This window comes from Tursiops truncatus, chromosome 4 (genome assembly GCF_011762595.2).
Source record: "Tursiops truncatus isolate mTurTru1 chromosome 4, mTurTru1.mat.Y, whole genome shotgun sequence".
Taxonomy (NCBI): Eukaryota; Metazoa; Chordata; class Mammalia; order Artiodactyla; family Delphinidae; genus Tursiops; species Tursiops truncatus.
In genome coordinates this window covers 82,366,050-82,389,685 of record NC_047037.1, presented here as the reverse complement: position 1 = coordinate 82,389,685, position 23,636 = coordinate 82,366,050, and the positions used below count along the sequence as shown (strand labels likewise).

Genomic DNA, 23,636 nt, shown 5'->3' with positions numbered 1-23,636 from the left:
TATCTTGTCACCACTTGTGGAATGTGCATGAGAAAAATGGTAAGCGGGGTAATGCCCCCATTTCACAGAGAGTTGTGTTTCCTCTTGCTCTCTCCCCTATTACTCTAACACTCTCTCGCCATTATCCCAACCTTCCTTCCTCTCCCCGCTGCCACCAAGCTCCCAACAGGATCTCCTGAGAGTCGTTACTCCTCAGCCCATCAGTCAAAGTTGTGGGTTTCCATGGTTACCAGGCAGCTGGTGTCTAGACACTCTGAGAGATGCCTTGCAGTTGATCTGTGGATCTAGCTTCTATCACACACACCCTTCCCCCTCCCACCTCCTCTTTCCTCCCATTTCCTCTTTATTTACAGCAGGTAGTAATGCCAACACAGGATGGAATTTCCTTTTGACAGGCCATTAAAGGAAGGAGGGGAAGAGAGAGAGGGTGAAAAACTCAAACTTGCTGTCTCGTCATATCAGGGAAGTGAGAAAACAACTGAAATGACAGACCCGATGTGGCTCGCTCTTTCTTCCTCAGGAAAGATTTTATTTAATTAAAATATGTTAAATTAGGGAACAGTGCCACTAGTCCATTGGGAGCCATCAGCTTCTTTAAGAGCCAGTAAAACCTTTCAGGATAGGGCTTCGGCTGATGACACTGGACTGAGGTAGAATCTTTTCACTGTCTCTGGGCGATCAATGTAATTTCTCTTTCTATGCTCAGGGGAATCACACATTCGTTAAGTATGACAAGAGGGAGAACTCTGGAGGGGGATACAGGCACTTACAAGGAAAGACCTGAACACTGACACCTCAAATCTGGAAAAGTTATGTTTAATCTCTCCCGTTTCTCCCAAGAAAGAGAAAAGCAGCTCCTAACAGCCAGGATCTGGCCTGGCACCCACAGGTGGGCTTTAGTCTTCTCCTATTAACATACACAGTTTCAGAGGACACAACATTGGACTTTGTGTGATGGTTCCAGACAAAGCAAGACCCCTGTAATCACGTCTGAACATGGACTAAGTATAGACATTGTCTAAACCATAAAATGGCCAAATATTTCCCTAGCCTGGCTGTATGAATGATAATGCTTACCTCATTCTTCCTTCCTTCTAGATAATATTTATTAAGATGACCAATCATAGGGACTTCCCTGGTAGTGCAGTGGTTAAGAATCCACCTACCAATGCAGGGGACACGGGTTCGATCCCTGGTCTGGGAAGATCCCACATGCCATGGAGCAACTAAGCCCGTGGGCCACAACTACTGAGCCTGTGTGCCACAACTACTGAAGCCCACGTGCCTAGAGCCTGTGCTCCACAACAAGAGCAGCTACCACAGTGAGAAGGCCGTGCACCGCAATGAAGAGTAGCCCCCACTCTCCACAACTAGAGAAAGCCTGAACACAACAACGAAGACCCAACACAGCCAAAAATAAATAAATTTAAAAATAATTTTTAAAAAGTGATGCCAAAAAAAGATGCCCAATCATAAAATGACACCTATTTTGTGATAGCATCCAATAAAGAGCAAAGCTCTGCTTCCTTGACTCTACCTCCAAATCCTGTAGCACAAGCCCAGATAAGTCCTTTCTAACCCCCTCTTACTGCCATTCCTCATGATTCCATGTTGTGTGCTCTCGCTAGCTGTGACGTGTCAATAGACCAAGCTGTGTTCAACTATGGGTATGTTTCTAGTAGTCTTCTGTGAGACTCTGCCACATAAAATTTCTTTCTACATTATAATTTATACTCAAGTTAGCTTCAGTAAAAAAAGTCATTTTCTCCCACATTTTTGGAATATTTTCAATACTTTATCCCCAAATTTATTACTAACTCTCCCTGAGTTCACCAATTCTCCTTCTAAGATCTCATAAAAATCTAACCTAAAAAACAAAATTAACTGCTATTTTATTTTTCCTATCCCTAGTATTTTCTTGTGTTTGGTCTCAACATTGGACAAGAAGGCCCCGGTCCCTGGATGAGTTTAAAAGCCTTTGGGAATTCTATGAACTTAGCAGTGATGGCAAAGACATGAGGGTCAGACAGCAGACATAAAACATGTCCAAGCAAATTATAGTGAGACTACGACCAAAAAATTTTATTTAGTACACTTTCATTTAAATCGCAAGGAAAGTCATGTCCCCTCTTTTAGACTCAGTGATGTACAATAGTTTGTTGGGACAGCAGCTATATCCTTTCTTTTCGCATTATCATCCATAGGCTTTAAATAACTATTATAGTTACCCCTATCAGGGACAGCGGAGGAGCATGCAAGAGGGCCACCTTGGAGGCAGAAAGATGTGCTAAGAGGTGGCTCTATTGGCTCAGACGTTAGTGTTGCCACCACCCCCTGAAGTGCTAGCCTGGTGTACTGTGCTGTGTCCCTTTAGGCCACAGCAATGAGGTCACTTGCCATCTGTTTTCCAAGTTGAGTTCTATGTCTGGTTCTGGAATCAATGTCATTCTCATTCCTAGACTAGGAAGAATTAAAGAGGCCTACACACAATTGACTCAGCCTCAAGTCAACTTGTGCCCAAACACCAATAATTGGTCTCTCACTTGGGAACAGTTCTACTAACTAAACTTCATCTTGGTTTTGCTCTACCTAGGTCCCTGTCTCATTCATTTCATTTGTACTCTGATTTCTCTTGAGACTAAGACCCTGCCTTATTCTCATCCTGTCTCCTAGAGATGGGAATCTTGTTCTTGGTTCCATGATTAGGGGACCCTATTGCTGGCTGAGAGACTTGCCCACATGTCCATGGTCTATCTATACTGGCCTCTTTCTAGCTGCTGTGTTCTATCAGCTTCCAACGCCTGTTGACTATCCTTGCTGTTGACCTTCCATTTGACCATTGCCTTTAACCATATATACTTCAGATATTGTGTTATTATTACCCACCTGTCCTTCCTTCCTCTGACTACTACTGGCTCCGTGCCCAAGCTGTAGTAGTATTGCTAGTCTCTTTTCCCTGTGAGTTTGGCACATTTTTCATCAAGTATATCAGTACAGTACTTATATTTAATTGTTTTTTCCATTTCATGGCCTCAATTGGAAATATGTGTTGCTGAGAAAGGAGAATCAATAGACACAGATAGATGCACATAGAGAGGGAGGATTTTAAATTTGGATCTCTGAAAGAATGATAAGGCCAATCTCATTATATTTGTAGCGATAGTGGTTGTGTGATGTCCAATATAGACTGAGATATAGAATTGGAGCCAGGAGTAGAGTCAAGGATGTAGAGAAGTATTTGGCAGTAGAAATTGGAATTTGATGTATACGAGGCCAGGAGTCATTAAAGCTTGTGTTAAAGAAAGTACTATGCTTACAGTGATGTCTAGGGATTAACAATATGACAATGATAATATAAATGTGGTGGTTACCTGGTTATGGGGTCTGGGTCAAAGTCATTAGAGAGAATGAGTTATTTGATGCAGAGCCTGCAAAGAGAATGTAGAATTGAATCTTGGATTGTGTCTTGTTAGGGGATAAGGAACAAACACTAGACCCAGAATGGCAAAGAAAAGTAAGGAAACAGCAAACACAGATCCAGAACATGGTCTTCATTAAAGTTAAGAAAAAAGGACTATTTTAAGAAGATGTCAAAAACAAAAATACACCAACAATTAAGGAGTTGGTTTTGTTCAAACTATTGCAATAGGGACCCCAGCTCCCAAGATCACAGTGTCTTGGCAGGGTAGCTTTTCCTTAGACTTTTATAGGAGGAGTAGACAAATTACAGGTGGGGTGATTTACAAATGAGGTTATTTTGCAATCAGGGTAAGTCTAGTCAGCTGAACAAGATTTATTTATCACTGGTCTACCTTGTTTCAAAGAGACAAACAATTCTATCCTCATTCATGAAACAAAGAATAGAAAGTTCAAGGCAAAGGAGGAAAGATCTGTGTTTGGCCTTGTTACAGGTAAACAAGGGAGTCACTCATGAGTCTTCTGGAGTCATGAGAGAGAGTGGACAGCAGATCATATGGAGAAGAGTATTTACAATAAGCCATTTCCTAGAGCATAAAAGGATGGGGAGACTTCAGAAAACAAAAGTTTGGGAGAATTTCTTAACTGCCCCTATTTTCTGGAGCATAGAGCTCAAGTAAAAGTCAACACTGTCAAAAGGAGTAGTCAGAAAAAAATCAAGAGCAATGGTAAATGAGAAAAGGCCTTATGATGTGGATATCATTTTGAGGGAGGGGTTGAATTTGAGGAGAGCACTGTTAGAAAAATGATAGAGTTGAAGTCAGCTCCTAGAGAACTAAGAGAGGTGAGATGAAGAAAAGGCGTAATTTGAATTTATTTTTTCATGAAGTTTGTTGATTGAAGAGAAAAAGAACAGGTTGGTAAATTTCTTGAAGAAAGAGGCTGTTATCTTTGCATTTTTGGACTGTCTTGTACAAAAGAAAACATATTGAGGACATATTTTGTTCTGTGTTATTCTAGAGGAAAGAACTCCATAAAAACTTAGGAGAGGTAGGTGTTAGATGACTATCAGGAAGAATTTACAGTTAGAGCTGGAGTGGCCTGTTGAAGCAGAGTCTGCCTGTCTGCTAGGAGGATTCTGGGAGATTCCTGTATTAGGTGAGTTGTTGCTGGCGGGTCTCCAGAGCCCCCTTTCTATTCTAAGGTCTCTGTATGCAGTCTGATTACTTTCAAATAAATAGGGTTTTGAAAGAAAGAAGAGAGTAGGAGGTAGATTCTAGACATAAGGTATGTCTTAGAAAATAGTTTTATTGGAGAAAAAACACTGGGTGGAGAAGATAGAAAGCCTTCAGCAGGATGATTTTTCCGATGGCAGTGCTATAGGATGGGCAGGACACATATGGTTCTATGGTTCTATCTAAGGTAAGCTGTAGACTCACCATGAATCTTTATTCTTTAACTACTAATTGTCCCAATGTCTCTAAATAGCCAAGACTATTACATTCTTTGCCACTAAATATAAGAGCTCTGAGATCTTCACTAAAAAGAGAGAAATCAGTACAAATATGAATATTACTTTTTCGATATAGTTCTGGTTGTGTTCCAGTGAGTACTATTGATTCTTAGAGCAATTTTTCATTCAAAGGCAGTGCCATAATTTGACAGGCCCTAGGAAGCCAAAGTACACAATGAGTGCAAAATGAATTGTCCCAGCAAGAGATGGGGATTGTATCTATTTACCTGCACACAAGCATATAACAACAAACAACTTTTATAGGGCTTTCTTGTTACAATAATATTTTTTTCATTAATTTCAAAATTGAGTTAACCTTCTCAGTGGGCTTTTGAACACTCTGCTTTCATTGGGAAGTGGAGGGGGTGATAGATGGGGGAATGATATGCACTTTTATTTGCTCTTATCAGGACATAGTACTGATCTCTTAGAGATTTCTAGGTATGACAGCATTTGTAGTAATTTCAGCTACTTCTGGACTTTCATTACTCAGCAACTCTTTAGTCATTGAGTTTATGAAACCTGCCATAATCAGTGATTACTATTCAGCCTACGCCACCAATTTTAGAGGTCCCCATGTTTTCCCCTCTCTGTATAGAATATTCACATCACCTCTCACCAGTTGTGCATAATGTGTTGAAGTTTGATGCAACAGTAATCCTCAGCCCTGGTTCTGCAAGCCTCCAGAGTATCTAAAATTACTTCTGGTAGCTCTTAAAGTAAAATGATATTGAGTTTACCTTTTATTCCACAAAGGAGAGAAGGAATGGAAGGAGGGAGGGGGAAGGAGGGTGGGAGGAACAGACTTACACAGTGCATTTAGGATTACTGGAGAGAGATGCCACTTAAAATCAAGCAGTGGAATTCATCATCCCCAAAGGTTGTGAGAGACATTATGGTGTTATGGGAGGATCACTGAATTCTCATTAGCTGTGAGACTTTGGGCAAGTCACAGAAATGCTCTACCTTCAGTTTTTCTCAGAGAGAGTGAGGGGCTGAGATCAGATAATCTCTAAGATCTCCTTCAGCTTTCATTATTCTGTAATTTTACAATTAGGAGCTCACTCCGTAACAATATATACAGATTTTGTATTTTTGTCCTGAATTATGTGGTTTATCCATTTGCAATGATAAAATTAGCAAGACAACTGCCAAGTCTTTAGTTTTCTTTGTGCTGTGTAGATAGAGCCATACGGGAAAATTAAACAACACAGGTAAATAATTGTTTAGCTAATCTCAGTTACTACCCAAACACATCATGGTGAGACATGGCAAGGCATGAGCTGAATATGACTCATAAGTATAGTGCTTCTCTTTTAAAATTTAAATGTTATCCAAGCAATAGATATTCATATGTAGGAAAAATTTTTAGGCAGCTGTAGTCACTACTGGAGAGACCCTTATAGAGTTGGAATTATTTCTAGTTCGGGTTTCTATATTTTAACTGTGGAGTCAGATAATCAAATCATGTAATCAAATATCAGATCATGAGATTTGGCAGATCTAGATCTGCTTTTGCTTTTAAAGACAAATGTTGAAAATATTTGTAATATGTTTTGTAATACGGCATGTTAACTCAATATATGTTAAAACATTACAAATCATTGGTTGAATTTTTAAAACCAGTATAATCTAGAAAATAGTTCACTAACTTTCTCAAGGTCTGACAAACACAAATTACTACACTTTTGTAACTGATCACTAGATAAGATCTAGGATGACTCATTGTTGAAAACAGTGAGCGTAATAAAAGTGTCTAAGGAAACACAATTGTTTGAAATGGCTGGTATAATATCTAAGCAGCTTGTTTCGATAAATGTGAAAAACTTCAAGAAAGAATAGCTAAGAGAGTAGATTCAGTGAAAAATGACCAACAAACACAATTAGCCTGTCCGACATTTCCTCATCTCCTAAGTATGGACCTACATAATTAACATCAAATACATGAAGTTTGATTTTTAGAAAATTATTAACTTTCTCTGAAATGCAGGAAGAGGAATTATGAATAAACTTTAGTGGAGAAAAACAATGCTAACTTCAATCATGTTTGATCAAGATTCCAAAAGAAGTATGGCGTTTCTTTGCCTGTAATTCTTGTAAGAAAGTGGCCACTTCCTACTCCATCTTTAATCTCTTTACTCTTCAAGGTTTGCTGGAACTCCATGCTTGAGAAGTCCCAGAAATGAGACAGTACAGTGCATAGGCAGAAGGAATAACCCCCTCAGAGCAGTCTTCCACACAGCCCTAGGGATTTCTCCCCCAAAACATGCCTTGTCTACAGAGGACTCCAAGCCTTTCCGGAAATGGAAAGTTCTTTCTCATAATAAAGCTGAAAATTTTCACTGTAAATGATCATTTTCCTTAAGGTTAAGGGACAAAAAGTCCTAGGTTTCTTTCAAGTCTTGGGTTCAATAATTATAATGAATCAGGGCATTTTTCTTAAAATTGGATGTACTGTCTTAAGCCTGGGTAATTGCCATCCCCCCTGTAACTTGCCTACTGGAACAAGATTTACGACACATCTGAGGGCAAGGGGTTCCTTGGTTCTTGCTGAGTCAGTATAGTAAATGTACTTTTGCTACAAACTGGAGGGAATCCAATGGAGCGAAGCCCAAGGATAAGGTGGTTTCCTTTGAAATCAACTGACTGCTATTTAAGTGTGAAATAGAGAAGACTGTCCTCTTCGGAAGTAGAGGCAATAGCAGAGAAGTTCCTGCCTTTTGAGACATTACTATTTAGCAGCCTTGATTCTTGCATCATAGAATCATGCCTCTCAAGTTTGGCCAACAGTCAGCTTTGCCCTGGTGATCATTTTTGGACTTTAGACCTTGACTTCAAAGCCTTTTTTTCAAAGAATTATTTTTCTTTTACTCTATGAGCAGAAACTTTATAAGGGACAAACTTCTCTCTCCCTTTCTCAGGATACTTGAAGAAAGTTTCTCTTTGGCTATAGTCTAAGAGTGGATACGCATGAATTAGTGGAGAGAGAGAGAAGATAATTCTCATTTATTAGGCACATAGGTGAGCAAGGGAGTGACACTGTGTGAGGTTGTGTTTTTTTTCCTCTCATTTAATGCTCATCACAAATCTATGAGGTAGATATTATTACTTCCACTTTACTGACAAAGGACTAGGAGAGCACGGATGATATATATTGAACGCCAGTATGTGAAAGCCCTTAGCACTGGGCTTGGCACATAGTAAACATTAAACCAATGTTAGTTCCCTCCCACTCACTTAATAATAATCGCCAATATTTATTGAGCAGTTTACTGAAACATGCCATTCATTATTAAGTACTTTAAATAATTAACACATTTGAGTGTTTTAGTAACCCCATGAGGTGGGTACCAATATTAATACCAATTACAGATAAGGAAAGTGAGGCAATAAGAGGTTAAATAACTCACTCCAAGTCATGGTGTCAGAGATAGAATTTAAATGCAAATAGCTGACTCCAGAGCCAGCTGTCCTAACCCCTACCCTGTGACATCTAAAAATAGTGATGCTTATAGTAGATATCTATTTTTTACATTTGGGTTTTTTATATCTGAATAATTTGTTATAAAATTAGAAGACTTAAAATTAGTAAAAAAAAAAAAAAAGGAAGATGATGGAATAATTCTTTCCATGCCTGATGCCTATAAATCAGAATAATATTGTTTCCTTTTCATAATACGATATTTTGAAATTCAGGCATACCTCTGCTATTTGGTCATGACAACAGTACAGGTCCACAGTTTTTAGGCTTGAGGTAATTAAGGTTTTATCTACATGACACAAAGCATATTTGGAATTGTCCCCTTTTTTCATCACTTTCGTCCCTCCTATAAATATTAAATGCCTATCTTGTGATAAGCATGACGCTAGGAGTTGAAGTTAATATAGATGCCTTGATTCATTAAAAATATATATATTTGCCAGCACTTTTCTAAGCATTTGGGATTCATCAGTGAACAAAATAAAAAATCTCTGCCTCTGTGGAGTTCAAATTATGGCAAATGTATCAGACTTTTCATTTGAGAAATTAGTTCACAGTCAAGAAGACTAGAAAAGATACCACAAACTAGGATATAATGCAAGGGATATAATTTCTATACAAATAAAGAGTAGGAGGTGATTAATTCCATGTAGGATAGGTTTGGAGGTATGGAAACAACAATTGAGCTGGGTCATGAGGGCTAAGCTGCAAACCCAAATGATTCAAACCTTGAAGACTTGCTATGTACATTGACTAAGGAAATTGACTGGCCTGCCTCCCATCTCCAGTCCTTGATTTTCGGTTAAAGGAATAACTTTGGTCCCATTCCCCAGAATCAGAGCCTGAGAAGGGACTCTTGTGCGAATACTTTATTGGTGGAAATCCATAAGGGAATGAAGAAAGAAGAGAAGCCAGGGGAAGAAGACAGCAAAATAGATTCAGGAAAAGCATGGTCTCAGCCTAATCCCACAATTTGTGCTGAAGCACAAGCTGCATCACAGACAGAGATTGTCTGTGTCTGGAGTCACAGGGGGCAGAAGGGGCATGACCTCTCAGTCACCTCAGGTTGAGGTGATTCAGTTTACATCCCCCGCCCAAGGAGCAGGTGTGGGTCATTGGCAGCCAACCCCTCCAGCAGCTGGGAGCTGGGGACATGAGCCTGGTAAAAGGGATCTGAGAATGTCACCAACAACATCTGTAAAAGGAGCCTAGGACACCTGGAAGGTATAGGTAGGGATGTAGAGATGTTGAGAATATTTGAACAGCAAGTGAGGGGAGAGAGAATATTGAGAATTGGATTTTTTGGTATCTCTTTTTGCTTTGGTAGGCCATTTATAATATCTGCCACAGTCATTATTTATTTTTTACTTCATTCACTAAAAAAAATCTTGAGATGTGAGTAATTTAAATTTAGCAAAATGGAAAAGTTCGCACTGTTAGTTAGGACTCCTGATTTGGAGTTAGTTCTTGAAGACAAATACAGTGTGACTATCTTTTATTCTGATTAAAGGGAACTGCTTCCATTTTGAAGTCAGAGTCCAGAAATGTATCTTCCTGGTACAATTTAAGAGTCTTATGTCAGACACTCCTTCCCCTTTTATTTTTCCAGTGATAATGTTTTAAAATTTTTAAATGCCTTTAGGCAATACCTGCTCTTACAAGGCCTCCGTTGACCCCGCCACTGGATTTTACCTATGGCTAGATTTTCACATTCACATTAGCTGCCTGGCGCCGTAGACAGTTGAGTTTGTAAAGGCTTAGAGCGATGCAGCTAAGATTTTCTCCTAGCTAGATTCTCCTCACCTGGGATACTATGAGGTGAAAGGGGAGATGCAGAGTTGAACTCTGGTCAGATGGGATTTTGAATTTTTAAAAATATATATAATCTACAGAAGAGGGTAAGAAATTTTAGGCTGAACGTCTTCGGATAGTCACTACTAGCAGCACACTATATCACATCACTTCTCTATCCCTGACACAGCCCTTCTCAAAATGTCTCAGTGTCATAGGAGCCGTCATTGTTTGTACTGACTCCCCATTCCTCCACTCCTCCCGCATCCTAACCGTACGGAATGCCTCGGAAGATCTACAGATTCAACTTCCAGCTCAGCACAATGTAGCTGAGGGGAGGGATGAAGGAGTGAGTGTACTTGACTTTTATGCTAGAGTGGAAATACCCCCCAAATTTTTATTTTTATTTTCAGCCTTTAAAAGTTGACTTATTCACTGTAATAATGATAAGAGATCATGTTAACTCCATTCAGCTTTACATGTTTATCCCATCTTGTTCCAAAAATGACTTAAGGCAATTATGCAAGCCACATAAATTGTAATTTTTGATCTTTCTGTGTGTTTCTAATGGAGGAAGAAGGTAGGACACTCGTTTTTGATGGTTTGATAGACATTTTGTAGAGAGAATGTTTAAGATGTTTTCAAGGCCAACTTGTACCGTCTTTGACTTTTGTTTTAATTTTTTAAAATCTCTGGGTCATTTGTGTTTCAGAATAAAACACTAAATTTTGTTCCAAAGGTTAGAAATCCTAGATTCGTTCTCAATTTCTGTAACAGAGTAGATCTATTTAACTAATAAATCGCTTGTATTCTTATTTAGAGACTTTATAGGAACATTCTAGGGGAGAAGTCCTCTTAGTCGTTTATCTGAGAAAGATGATTTTTTTTTTTCCTGTGGGAAATTGCTTTTTTTCCTCCTGGGATGAAACTGTTAAACTTAATGGATGTTTTTTCCGAATCCCACAGGCTGGATTAAAATCTCAACATACTATATGCTGCACTTTAAATTTTATAAAGTGCTTTTAAATACCTTCCTTCAATAAGGTGAGGCAGTCATTATTATCCATACTTCTTATAGATTAGAAAATGGAGGCAAAGGAAAAGTAACTTCTCTGAGGTCAGATGACTAATTGGTAGCAAGCCTAGATAGAAATCAGCTTGGTCCTAGGCTGAAACTTTGGAGAGAAGAAGACTTATATATGTATGTTTCAGATATCACTGGGACTTCGCCTCTGAATTTTCTCCTTGGTTAGGTTTTTGTCTGCTGCTCTTTGAAATCCTCAAGTGAGTAGTGTGATAAGCAATAGGATTATTTGCTTTCAAAGTCTCAGAAAGCACTGAGTGGGAGCATAGGTGACACTTGCACCACTCTGCTGACACAAAATGCTGTATACTGGCTCAGTGTTTTGAGAGGGACTTGAAATGGAAAACATGGTAAAAATGAAAAACAAAAAATAGCAAAATGTGACCACCCAAAGCCATGATCCAGGCTCCAGACTGATATCTGGTACACAGCTCAAGAGGAAGACCATGTAAGTAACAAAGGGACGTATGTGAGGTAGCTACAGAATGTATTTTTTATTACTTTCCTTTGAGCCTTTGAGGTAATGATGCTTAATATTCAAGAAAAGTGAAAATCAAAAGGGAAAGGAAGCAAACAGCCCAGCCCAGTGGTGATTGGTAGAGTAATTGTGGGCATGGCCCCAGGATGATAGCAGCTTCTATTTAATCAATGTTGACAAGGCTGGGGAGAGCTGGGCAGGTCCCAAGAGGTAATGTTTTACTGGGAAATCCACTCAACCTAATTTCAGTAATGGAGGGCTGTGGAGGGGCCTGGACCGGTGCCAGTAAACAGGGCCATTAGAGCTCAGTGTAGGCGATGGCAGCTGGGAACACCGCCATCTCTCCAGCAGCACTGCAGCCGGGCTGCCTGGCTGAGCACACAAGCAGCCGCTGCTGCATATGCTCCTGGTATTTGCTCACCAACAGAATGTGCAGACGTGCTATTCTCACCCTTTCGAGGAAATGAATGGAATGCATAAAGAGAAGAGCTGCTTCCAGAATCTATTTCAGCAAGAATCAGAGAGCCAGTTAGAGTCACATATTTCAAGGACCACTGTGAAATCATCCACCGGGGTCCCCTACCACCACCCGGTTCCAAATGGATATAGAAATGACTTTTATTTTTATTGCTGACTTAATGTGGTCTTGATCTTTCTTAGGACTGGTAGTTGTGGGTCAAGAATAAGAAAACTACTAGAGTTTTCCATATTTCAAAATTTATGAGATTCATTAGAGACATTCAACTTTGCAAATCCAAGAGAAGTGGCCTAGGAGAAAATATGCCCCTTTGGGCTGAGCTCTTCTTGTCTAGATATTACTTTTTCCTTTATCACCCCTTCTCCCACAAACAATAGTTACTAGCATATGAATTCCAAGAAGGCAGTGCTTTTTGCTTGATGTTTTCATTGTTGTATCACCACTGCACTGCATTGCATTTGAAATGCATGGCACATATCGCTTCTCGGCCTTTTGGCTAAGATCAAGTGAAGTGCATGGCACATTCCCTGGTGGTGCAGTGGTTGAGAGTCTGCCTGCCAATGCAGGGGACACGGGTTCGAGCCCTGGTCTGGGAAGATCCCACATGCCGCGGAGCAACTAGGCCCTGAGCCACAACTACTGAGCCTGCACGTCTGGAGCTTGTGCTCGGCAACAAGAGAGGCCGTGACAGTGAGAGGCCCGCGCACTGCGATGAAGAGTGGCCCCCGCTCGCCGCAACTAGAGAAAGCCCTCACACAGAAACGAAGACCCAACATAGCCAAAAATAAATAAATAAAATTTAAAAAAAAAAACTATTAGAAATGCATGGCACAGTGTGTAGCATATAGTAAAGGCCCAGGACCTTTTACTGAATAAATAAATGAATTAATGAATACATTTCTTTCTTCCCTTTTGAAGCAACCTTCAACTCTAGAACATGAAGAATACATGCCTTTACTGTCATGATGTTAACTTTCTCTTTTTAAAGTAACATAGAAATGATAAAATTCATGGCAGCTGCTAGTGAACATAGTTATTTCTAAGAGGTCTTTGGGCCCAGAAGAAGTAATATTTTTGTCAAGGCTGACATGCCACGGCTGGAGAAGGGTATAGCTCTTTATCAGATTCTAACATTATCTCTTCAAATTGACTGTGATTTTTGAGAATTTATTTAATACAAATAATATTTATTAAAATTGCTCAATTTTATTTTATTAAGAGGCAAATTTTTCCCCCTTTTAGACCAAACTGCTAAAACACATCATCAGTTTTTGTTTTATTTATTTATTTGGGGGCATAGTCTATATCATAATAAAATTGGATTCCAGGGTTGATTTCTGGGGTGAAGACTGATTTTGGGGAAGAAACCCATCCTAGGTAGAATAATAATGATTCCTAGTGAGGATGCTCACTAGTCACATGATATATACACATAGATAGGAGATATATACAGTCGACCCTTGAACAACACAGGTTTGAACTGCACGGGTCCACTTATATGTGGATTCATTTTAATAGTGAACACTACAGTACTACACGATCCGTGTTGGTTGAATCTATGGACGTTGGATGTTGGATACAGAGGAACTGCAGATACGGATGAACCATGTATATGGAAGGCCCACTATAAATTATACATGGATTATTTTCACCTACACAGAGAGTCGGCGCCCCCAACCCAGTTGTTGTTCAAGGGTCAACTGTGATTTGCTTTGTGATCTTTCTTTTCCTGTAATGCCTTAACAAAAATAACAGTATTAATGTTAGGTTTTCATATTTAATATGAGTAAAAGTACTATTCAGGGCTAAACTGAAATAAGGAGAACACTTTCTGCTCTTTAACTTGCTGGATTTCAGCTGTCACATCAGGCTTTCCTCATTCGCCAGCTCCGGGCCCATTTACTTCCCTCACTTGCTTTATGTCACTTGGTACTGAAAATCCCTTTCAGTCTTTAGCTTCCACAGCCTCTTCTTAAGCAACAACTGTCTCACAGAGAGGTTGAGTCTCTAGATGGGGAATGTGATTATTTACGCTAATTGGATCATGATCACTGGAGTGCCCAGCTGGCCTCAGCCATTCATCCATCTTTGAACTCACCATGATGATCAAAGGTTTTGCATAAAATACTAAAATGAATACATATTAACTCATCTCTAGCATTTACAAATTATGTAATTAGTGCCAGAAAGGGCCAAGACCAGATTTCATATTATTCAAGACTAATCAGAATTCTTCCGTCCATTCTGAACTGCTTTTACAAAGACCAATTTTTAGACTTCATAGTCTCCAGGCCTACATACCTGTGGACCCCCTGCTATAGCTCCTACTCTGAGCCCATCCACCCTTCTTGGGCAAAGGGACGAGCTGGGAGAGCAATGTAAAATAGATGCTACCTAGATGGCTCTGTCCTAGGTTGAAATTCACTGTTGCCATTCACAGAGAGTGTGTTCCTTTATCTTGTTGTGCATCAGCTTCCCCGCCTATAAAACTGGGATGATAAAGGTAGCTGTGAGAATTAATCAAATGACACAAGTGCACTTAGAACTGTTCTAAACATGTAGGAAAGACTCAAATATGGTAGCTATAGCTAAACACTTTATACAAGGGGTCAGGAAAGTTACAATTTATGGTTCTTTCCACAAAGACCTTCTTGACCTTCTCTGGTCGAATTTGACTACCTGATATAATGGGGAAACCTGGACAAGTAGAAGACCTAGATTTTAGTCCTGGCTTGACATGAGCAAACCATATGATTTAGAGAAAAATCTCCTTATCTGAACTTCAGTTTCCTCTTCTATGAAATGAGGATGTCCATTCATTCTTTCATTCAGCAAGTATTTATTGAAGGCCTTTCCTGCGCGAGGTTCTGCACTGGACATGGGGGATTCAAAGTTGTACAAAAGTAGATACTGTCGTTACCCTTGAAGACCTATGGTTTAGTCATTGGGTGATCTTAGAGGTCCCTCTCACTGCCAATATTCTATAATTATGGATTCCATTGCCTATTAAATGTTTATTACAAAAGGCTTAAACAAGAGCGAGGGTATTTACTGGTTTTCTCACTTTTCTTCTCAATACCTAGAAGAATGTCTGGCACATTGCAGGTGTTCGATACCAATTTATAGAACAACTAAATAATTATATTTCAAACACTTGAAAGCATTTGAGAGAAAGAAGCATTTGAGAGAAAGAATATGTAGATATTGAAGCTCTTTTAATAAGGAACAGACAGCAATGACTTCCTGTCACAATAAACAGATGCATGTCAAGTTTCACTGTTTCTCCTGGGCCTAGGCAAAGAATGAGAGAAAGTGGGGGAATTTGGAAGGATTTAACCTGATTCCACTCCAGAAGTGGACGGAAACTGTGGCTATTTAAAATTATCTGGATCTTTTTTCCTTCTTTTTCTCCTTTTGAACTGTGTTCCCTTATTTCACAAATATACCTCTGTTCTCACCTTAACCAACCTGATTTCAGCTTTTCTCTTGAGTTTCCTAATCTCCTTCAAATCATACATAATAGCTCCAAAGTTTTTATTTAGTAAGAGAGGTTTGAAGTCTTCTCTTGCTCCTGTAGCTAATCCTTCTATGTTCTAGACAGTTTAAATCAATATTCTGTTTCTTTTGCAGTTTGAAGAGGGCACTAAATAGGTGGTTTCTTGGAACTGGTAAAGATGATAAACCACTGTGGGCATACCTGTAGTCTCCAAAATTTGGGCATAGCTAGGGAAATAAATAAATTATCTGAAAGAATTGAAAATTACTATAAAAAGATCTAACAAATACGGAAGCTTTCTTCTGATAGAAAATTAAATGATCCATTAGCGCACCAAAGTTCTATAATATACGAGGAACACTGCTGGTACATAGAGTATTATGAAGATCAGAACTGAGTTAGTTTCACCCAAAAATTTTTGTTGGAAAATGTGATCAGTGTGCTGGTTCTTCAAGAGTTAATAATGATCACCTTGGAGGGATCTAGCCTTAAAAAAATTCTTTATGAGTAGTAGTAGATAGCCTCACTAGGATAACTCCATTTTGAAAGTAACTTACAGTCTGTTGCAAATCCCACAAAATAAATCAGACTTAAAAACTTTGATCAAAAACAAGTCATTGTAAGGTAAAATGACCTATCATAGTTACTATTTACCAGACCAGCCTCATTTGATTCTTAAAAAAACACATCTGTTTTCAAAACGATAAGCATTTTCTGCTACTGAAGAGACTTAAAAGAATATTAATAGACAGGTGTCCAAAGAAGGAATCCCCAAAATTATATTTAGCGGCAGTGGTCTTGTTTGGATATAAATGTTCAGCTTTATCTGAATATAAATATATAGCTGACTGATTTCAAAGGAACATACATTTTTATGAGCTCTTCTAATGGTCTCCTAAAAGTTCCCCATTTCTCTAGTCTCAACATCTCTCAAGTCTTAGAAATACTTGTGTGAAATATTGACCCTTGGCTGGCATCCGGGAACTTGAATTTTGAGAGGGTTCTCACCACTTCCTAACTAAGAGTGTTCACTGTGCCTAAACTCTTTGCGCCAACAATGTGGTTTATGCTGGACATCTGTTTTCCTCCTGGGAGTCTGGATTTGGTACATGCTAGGTAGAGGATGCCTACACAACCAGTCTCCAATAAAAACCCTGGACTTGTAAGCTCAGGTGAGCTTCCCTAGTCTATGACATCTCACACATGTCACATTTCATTGCTGGAGGAATTAAGCACATCTTGTATGAGTCCATGAGGAGAGGACTCATGGAATCTTGTGCCTGGTTTCCTCCAAACATCGCTCCATACAACTTTTCCCTTTGCTTTTTTTGGTTTTATATCCTTTCACTGTAGTAAATGGTAGCCATGAGTAGGACTATATGCTCAGTCTTGTGAGTCCTCCTAGCAAATCGCTGAATCTGGGGGGAGTCTTGGGGACCCTGGTACAGGAGTTTAGTTTAATAACAGATGTGATGTCAAGGCAAATTCTCTTTCCATTAGCTGGCATACTAGTAAGCTGTCTGTAGTATGAAATCAGTTGACTGAGTTCTAGCAGGAAACCAGGCAGAAGAGTAATTAGAAAATCACCTCTTTCCTAAGGACAAAAATGATCTTTAAAAAGAAACAAAGTCTTTCTTATTAAGCAAAACACACTTGCCCTATGGATAAGTGTACTCATTTGGAATGTTTTTGACTGCCAGAAACTAAAAACTACTACAGTGGCTTAAAGAAGTTAGTTATTTGTCTCACATTAATAAGAAAAAGTCTGAGGAAAAGTGTCCAGGAGTAGTATGGTCGGTCACAAGTAGGTTTTTTTCTATCTCTCTGCTTCACCATTCTTAGTGTATAGTTTTTATCTTCGTGGTCACAAGGTGACTGCTACACTACCAGGTAGTTTGATGTCACAGTCATCAGGAATAGGAGAAAGTAAAGAGCAAACACCTCCTCTGGAGCCTTCCCAGGGAAGTCTGTCTCTACCGATTTGGCCATCACTGTGTGATATGGACATCCCTAGCTCCAAGGGGAGCTGAAAATGCAAGTATTTCACTTTCCAGCCTTTATAATATTGGAAATAAGGGGTGAGAGAGTTGGAATGGATGTTGAATGATCCACATAAAATATCTGTCATGATAAGTCTGACATTAATGCAAAAGAAATACATGATCGTTGTGGACCCCCCATGTGTGGATACCTTAACTGTAAGGCTGAGAGATTAAAGACCATAGTAGTTTCTCTTCAGTGAACTCCTTGCCCACAATATCACAGCTTTGTTCCTGAGCTCTTCCCTATGTGTCACTGAACAATTTCCTGTGGGTAAGCTCTTCTGAACCTGGAAATTACATTACTGAGATAGCAATAATCTCTTTTTATCTTAAATCTTTTATGAAGTGGTATGAAAAGAAGAAATGCATTGCACTATCATCTGAACAGATGAGACAAAATACTAACTCTGCTTCCCCTGCCCTAACCCCATCTGTTTTCTTCCTCAGAAGCTGTAGACGAAACCAAACCTAAGGAAAGTGCCCGGCAGGATGAGGGTAAAGGAGAAGAACGTGAGGCGGACCAAGAACATGCCTGAACTTTAAGAAATGGCTTTCCACATCCCCACTCTCCCCTCTCCTGAACCCTGTCGCTCCTCACCCTCTTCTCAACTCCTCTCTGAAGTTTCCCTTCCTGTCCTACTCACGTCTGTGAGTCTGTCCTCTCCCACCCACTAGCCCTCTTTCTCTCTGTGTGGCAAACATTTAAAAAAAAAAAAAAAGCAGGAAAGATCCCAAGTCAAACAGTGTGGCTTAAACATTTTTTGTTTCTTGGTGTTGTTATGGCGAGTTTTTGGTAATGATGATCCAATCATTTTGGGAAATTCTTGCACTGTATCCAAGTTTTTTGATCTGGTGCGTGTGGCCCTGTGGGAGTCCACTTTCCTCTCTATCTCTCTCTGTTCCAAGTGTGTGTGCAATGTTCCGTTCATCTGAGGAGTCCAAAATATCGAGTGAATTCAAAACCATTTTTCTTTTCCTCCTTTTCAATGTGATGGAATGAACAAAAAGGAAAAAATTCAAAACCCAGTTTGTTTTGAAAATAAAGAAATAAAGCAAATGTGCCAATTAGCGTTAACTTGCGGCTCTAAGGCTCCTTTTTCAATCTGAATATTAATAAACCATGAGAGTAATCAAACTCCCAATGGCTCTGTGTTTCTGTTCCATCTTCTCATGAGTTGGTTTGACACACTGGGCTTCTTACATTTTATCTTTGTTCTGGCCTCCCAGTCTGACACCAACCACCCTGACAAAGAAAAGATGGATGAAACCATAAGGCTTCAGTCAGAACCAATGGCGTAGGTCCTTGATGGGGCTCTTGGGTGCTATTTTATTTTGTAGGGCTGCTGTAACAAAGTACCACAGACTGGGTGGTTTAAACAACAACAGACATTTATTTGCTAACGGTTCTGGAGGCTTGAAATCCAGAATCGAGGTGCTGGCAGGGTTGATTCCTTCTCAGAATTGTGAGGGAAGCATGTGTTCCAGGCCTCTCTCCTCAGCTTGTAAAGGGCCATCTTCTTCCTACATCTCTTCACATCGTCTCTGGGTATCTCAATAGCCAGATTTCCCCTTTTTGCCGTATTGGATTAGGGCCCACCCTAATGACCTCACCTTAACTTTATTACCTCTGTCAAATCCCTGTCTCCAAATAAGGTCCAAATAAGGTCTCATCTGAAGGTATTTGGGGTTAGGATTTCAACATGTGAATTGGGGGAGGAGGGGCGCAATTCAACCCATATCAGGCACTAAGACTTGCTTCTACTAAAATCACTTCAGCATATTTTCATGACTCAGGAGAAGTATCCAATGGAAAGTTACTCTAGGTTTTGCTAAGTTAAATAATGTAAGACATGCATAACTCTTAGAAACCCCCAGGCTTTTGTTTAGATAATTTATTTTTAACCCAAGTATTGACATGGTCCATTTAATTTTTTCAGTTTATTAACTTCTCTTAGACTTATCCCCACACAAGGCAGCTGACAGACTCTTGATTAGTCATAATCATTGTTCCTGCCAATGGTGATAGTATACAAAGAAAAGGTCTATATTTAGCACATCTATCCTTTTCAAATTTCCTTCCAGTTTCTGTTTTCTAATACCCTCTACCAGAAGGTAAACAGTTCCCATGAGAAACAAAACAATGTCCCTAAATCTTGAAGCATCTGATGGTGTTCTTTCTCCCTCTAAATTTCCTAAGTCAATCCTGGTACAAATTCTTAACATGTCATACTCTGTCCTGACCCTGATTCTCATAGACAAGCATTGCCAATGGACTCCCTTAAGCTTTCTGCATTCATCTGCACATAGAATTTCCCAACAAGGAAGAGAAAGTTGTGTCAAAGCCTTCAAAATAATGAAGATCATGGAAATAAGTGATCTTAGGAGATACAACCTACACCCCGGGAACTCTCCTCAGCTTTGTGTGGAGCTGGTGCCCAGTTAATGCTTTGAAGAAAGGTGATGTCACATGAAAGGTGAGTCCTTACTGGATCAAGGGGTTTTTCCTCATCACTGACACTAAGTGGAAGAAGAAATCACAAGGAAAAAGGTCTATAAGGAAAAGCATAAAAAGGTCAAAAGGAAAGCATCAATAACATATTAAAACAATTAAAGAGTTTTGAACTTATTCTGAGTTGGTATGATTTCCACCGAAGACTTTGCAAGTATCTGGGACTCAATCTTGTTCGGATTATGGTCTCATCAGATGTGAGAAAAGGTGTTGAAAAATGTTATCCATGGGTTGGAGCCATATTGGCAGGATATTGCTTTAAGAGTTGTTTTACCCCAAAGTTTTTTGGTAGGATAAATGCTTTCATTTCTTTCCCAAATCTACCCTTCAAAGCAACATTCCTGTGACCTGACACAATTCAACTCCTTCAAAGTATAATTCTAAACTTCTTCCACTGGATCCATATTCATAGAAAATAATAGCATATGACCTTTTAAGTCTATATTAACATACACTGTTCAGTGGTCTTACTAGTTGTGTCAGAGTTGGAATTTCGTTTTTACTTATGAATATCTATTTTTATTTGATTTTTAAAATCTTGTCTCCTGAATAGAATTATAAAAATGGAGGAAGACACATCAGAGAGGCTTGGAATGATCCTAAAAGACATGCCAAGGATACTTGCAGCCCTCACACTGGTGCAAAACAATGTGACTCAAATATATACACAACACACACAAAGTCAGGTGATACTGGGAAATATGGACCATTCAAGACACAAAAACAAATAGATTCTAAATTCTGTTTAGAATTTGATGACTCCAAAACATCTACATCTGGATTACTGTTTAAAAACTAAAAACTAGGTTGAGGACAAGTTAAAAGTCCCTCAACAGTGACAAGTGATTCTTTCAGGTGGTAATAAGATCATATTCTGGGCACCAGGCCCAGTGTTCAATTTATAGCAAAACCATGGCCATTTGTGCATGAAGTAAACTCTTTGGACCAAGCTAAGTTATTTAGGTCTAAAATGTTCTGGCATGACGTAATACATTTGATCTCTTTGGAGATGAAGAGGTTTCTAAAATAGAACCTTTTATTCCCATTGCCCTACACACACTTTGCTCATCCTTCAACCTTTTCCACCATCATCCACCCAGTGGCTTAGTTCAGAAATCTAGAAAGCAGCTTGATTCCTCTTTTTCTCATATAACGTTGAATTCATGAGCAAACCTGCTGATGTTGATTCCAAAAGAGAATGAGGATAAAACTTGTGCCTGCTCTTCTGACCAAACCTACACTTTCCGTAGTTACTTTGAGGTGATCTAAGGTTTTCTGTTTTTTGTTTTTTTTAGTATAGTCTCTTCGCATATTCAGCTCATAAGAGAGACTGAGGGGGGATTACCAAGCTCTCTATCTCAACTCCCTAGAGAAAGGCACACTGGAGCTCTCAAAAATGCATTATTTCCAACATCAGCCAGTTCCAGGAAAGCTGGTTTTGCAGTTGGCACGGAATCCTGAGCAACAGGAAAATCAGATTAATGAATGATTTTCATAGAGCATTATTAAGATCACCACAAAGTCCATTCACTTTTTTTTTTTTACCTTCCATACATTGTCTGTTGTCATGGAAACAGCTTCTGCTAAGCTGCCTATGAAAATAATTTAATGATTGGTGACCCTTCTAGCTAAATGTTAGCTAATGAACATTAAAACTGTGGGCTTTTGGGGCTTCCCTGGTGGCGCAGTGGTTGAGAGTCCGCCTGCCGTTGCAGGGGACGTGGGTTCGCGCCCCGGTCCGCGAGGATCCCACTATACCGCGGAGCGGCTGGGCCCGTGAGCCGTGGCCGCTGAGCCTGCGCGTCCGGAGCCTGTGCTCCGCAACGGGAGAGGCCGCAACAGTGAGAGGCCCGCGTACCGCAAAAAACTGTGGGCTTTCTTTATTTCAAAAAAACTCACTTTTTTTCCCTAGGGGATTAAAACTCATGCCTGCCTATCACGTAGGAAAAGGCTGCATCCATACTCACCATCTCTTTCAGTCACATATTTACTTGTATATAACTGCAATTTTGTGCTTCCTTCCTAGAAAGAAATTCACAGCCATAAGGAATGAGGGCAAGATTATAGCTATGAGAATGATGAGTCATTAAATGTTCTTGGAGAATTTTATTAAAGTGGCAAGGACATTTTAAATGTACACTTTCTAGCAGATTGGTTACCTGGTTTGTTTTTTTACAGGTGTGAGTCCTTGTTGGTAAATACAGCATATTTAGTGTCACAGATGGTACCTTACTAAGTACATCTTTGATGAAGCGAGATGCCTCCATACAAAGAAAAATGTTGCCAATTAACATTGCCTTGTATATAATCAGGCTACGAAAGCACACGGGAGTGTCATTAGAACCTTAAAATAATTTTATTGTTTAATTACCCAAATAATACTCTTTCAGTGTAGAAATGTAGAAAATATAAATTAAAAAAAGAAGTTAAAAATAATCTACAGTTTACCACCCAGAACTGAGCATCTAACCATTTAGAGATACATCTTCATATTGACTGTCTGTGTGCTTATCTGCCTTCCTCCTTTCCCATATATTATCCACTTATCTATTGAGCTATATTCTTATGTGTATATAGATACATATTTAAAGCTAAAATAGGCTCATGCTGTACATATAATTTTGTAAACTGCTTTCCACACTGCAGACATTTTCATTCAGACTGCTAAATAAGAGAGGACCTTGTGGTTTCCACGTCTGCTTTCCAGTGCCTTAGTGAAGCCTGAGGTAAAAGGAAAAGTGTGCAATTCTGTATACACTTATTAAAATATCATTCTGTATTTTGAACCAAATGGGAAGTTTAATAAAAGCTCTACAATAAAAAACATAACTATATAGAAAGCTCCACATTGCCCGATCAGTTGGCACACCATCGTCAGCCCTCACAAACCCGCCTGCTGGTGGACATGGGCCGTGTTGCCTGGCCAGGGAGCTGAGGGTTGATGGGGAAGGAATGGTGCCATTGTGCAGTAATATAGGGTCATGAAACAAACAAAATTTTTTATTTGAAATTTTAATATTCTGTTTATCATAGATATTTTTACATTAATTTTGATTTTTAAAATATTGCATTAAATATTATTTATCTTGATCACTCATTTTTTGATATACCTCACTACCCTCACCCTAACCCTGGCCCTGCTGCTCCCAAAGGAAATGCTAGAATCGTGTTCTCTAGATAAACATTTTCTAATGATGGTTGGGCAGCTGTGATTATGTGAGGTCTTGGTGATACCCAGGGACTGTAAGGCTTGAGAGTGGGTTGGCCTATCAGGACCTGAGAATTAAATGTCTAATATTCCCCAAAGTTTCCTTGCTTTTGACAGATATAGACACCATGGAGTGGTT

General features: G+C 39.3%; 1 protein-coding gene and 1 long non-coding RNA gene across 3 annotated transcripts in view; one reads left to right on the top strand and one right to left on the bottom strand.

Moving 5' to 3' along the window:
- The window catches only part of GAP43 (growth associated protein 43), a 92,785-nt gene extending 73,875 nt beyond the window's left edge, over nucleotides 1-18,910 (top strand). For both annotated transcript variants that reach the window (XM_019922284.3, XM_033855817.2), the window contains exon 3: nucleotides 18,228-18,910. In XM_019922284.3, the coding sequence (XP_019777843.1) occupies nucleotides 18,228-18,316 (89 nt within the window). In that variant the 3' untranslated portion in view covers nucleotides 18,317-18,910. The remainder of the gene's footprint in view (nucleotides 1-18,227) is intronic.
- Nucleotides 14,186-22,280, bottom strand: LOC141278589 (uncharacterized). The gene is made up of 3 exons (XR_012331518.1): nucleotides 22,257-22,280; nucleotides 14,637-14,731; nucleotides 14,186-14,249 (listed from the first exon to the last, which is right to left on the bottom strand). It is a non-coding gene; the product is annotated as an uncharacterized lncRNA (long non-coding RNA).
- Nucleotides 22,281-23,636: the final 1,356 nt, after the last annotated feature.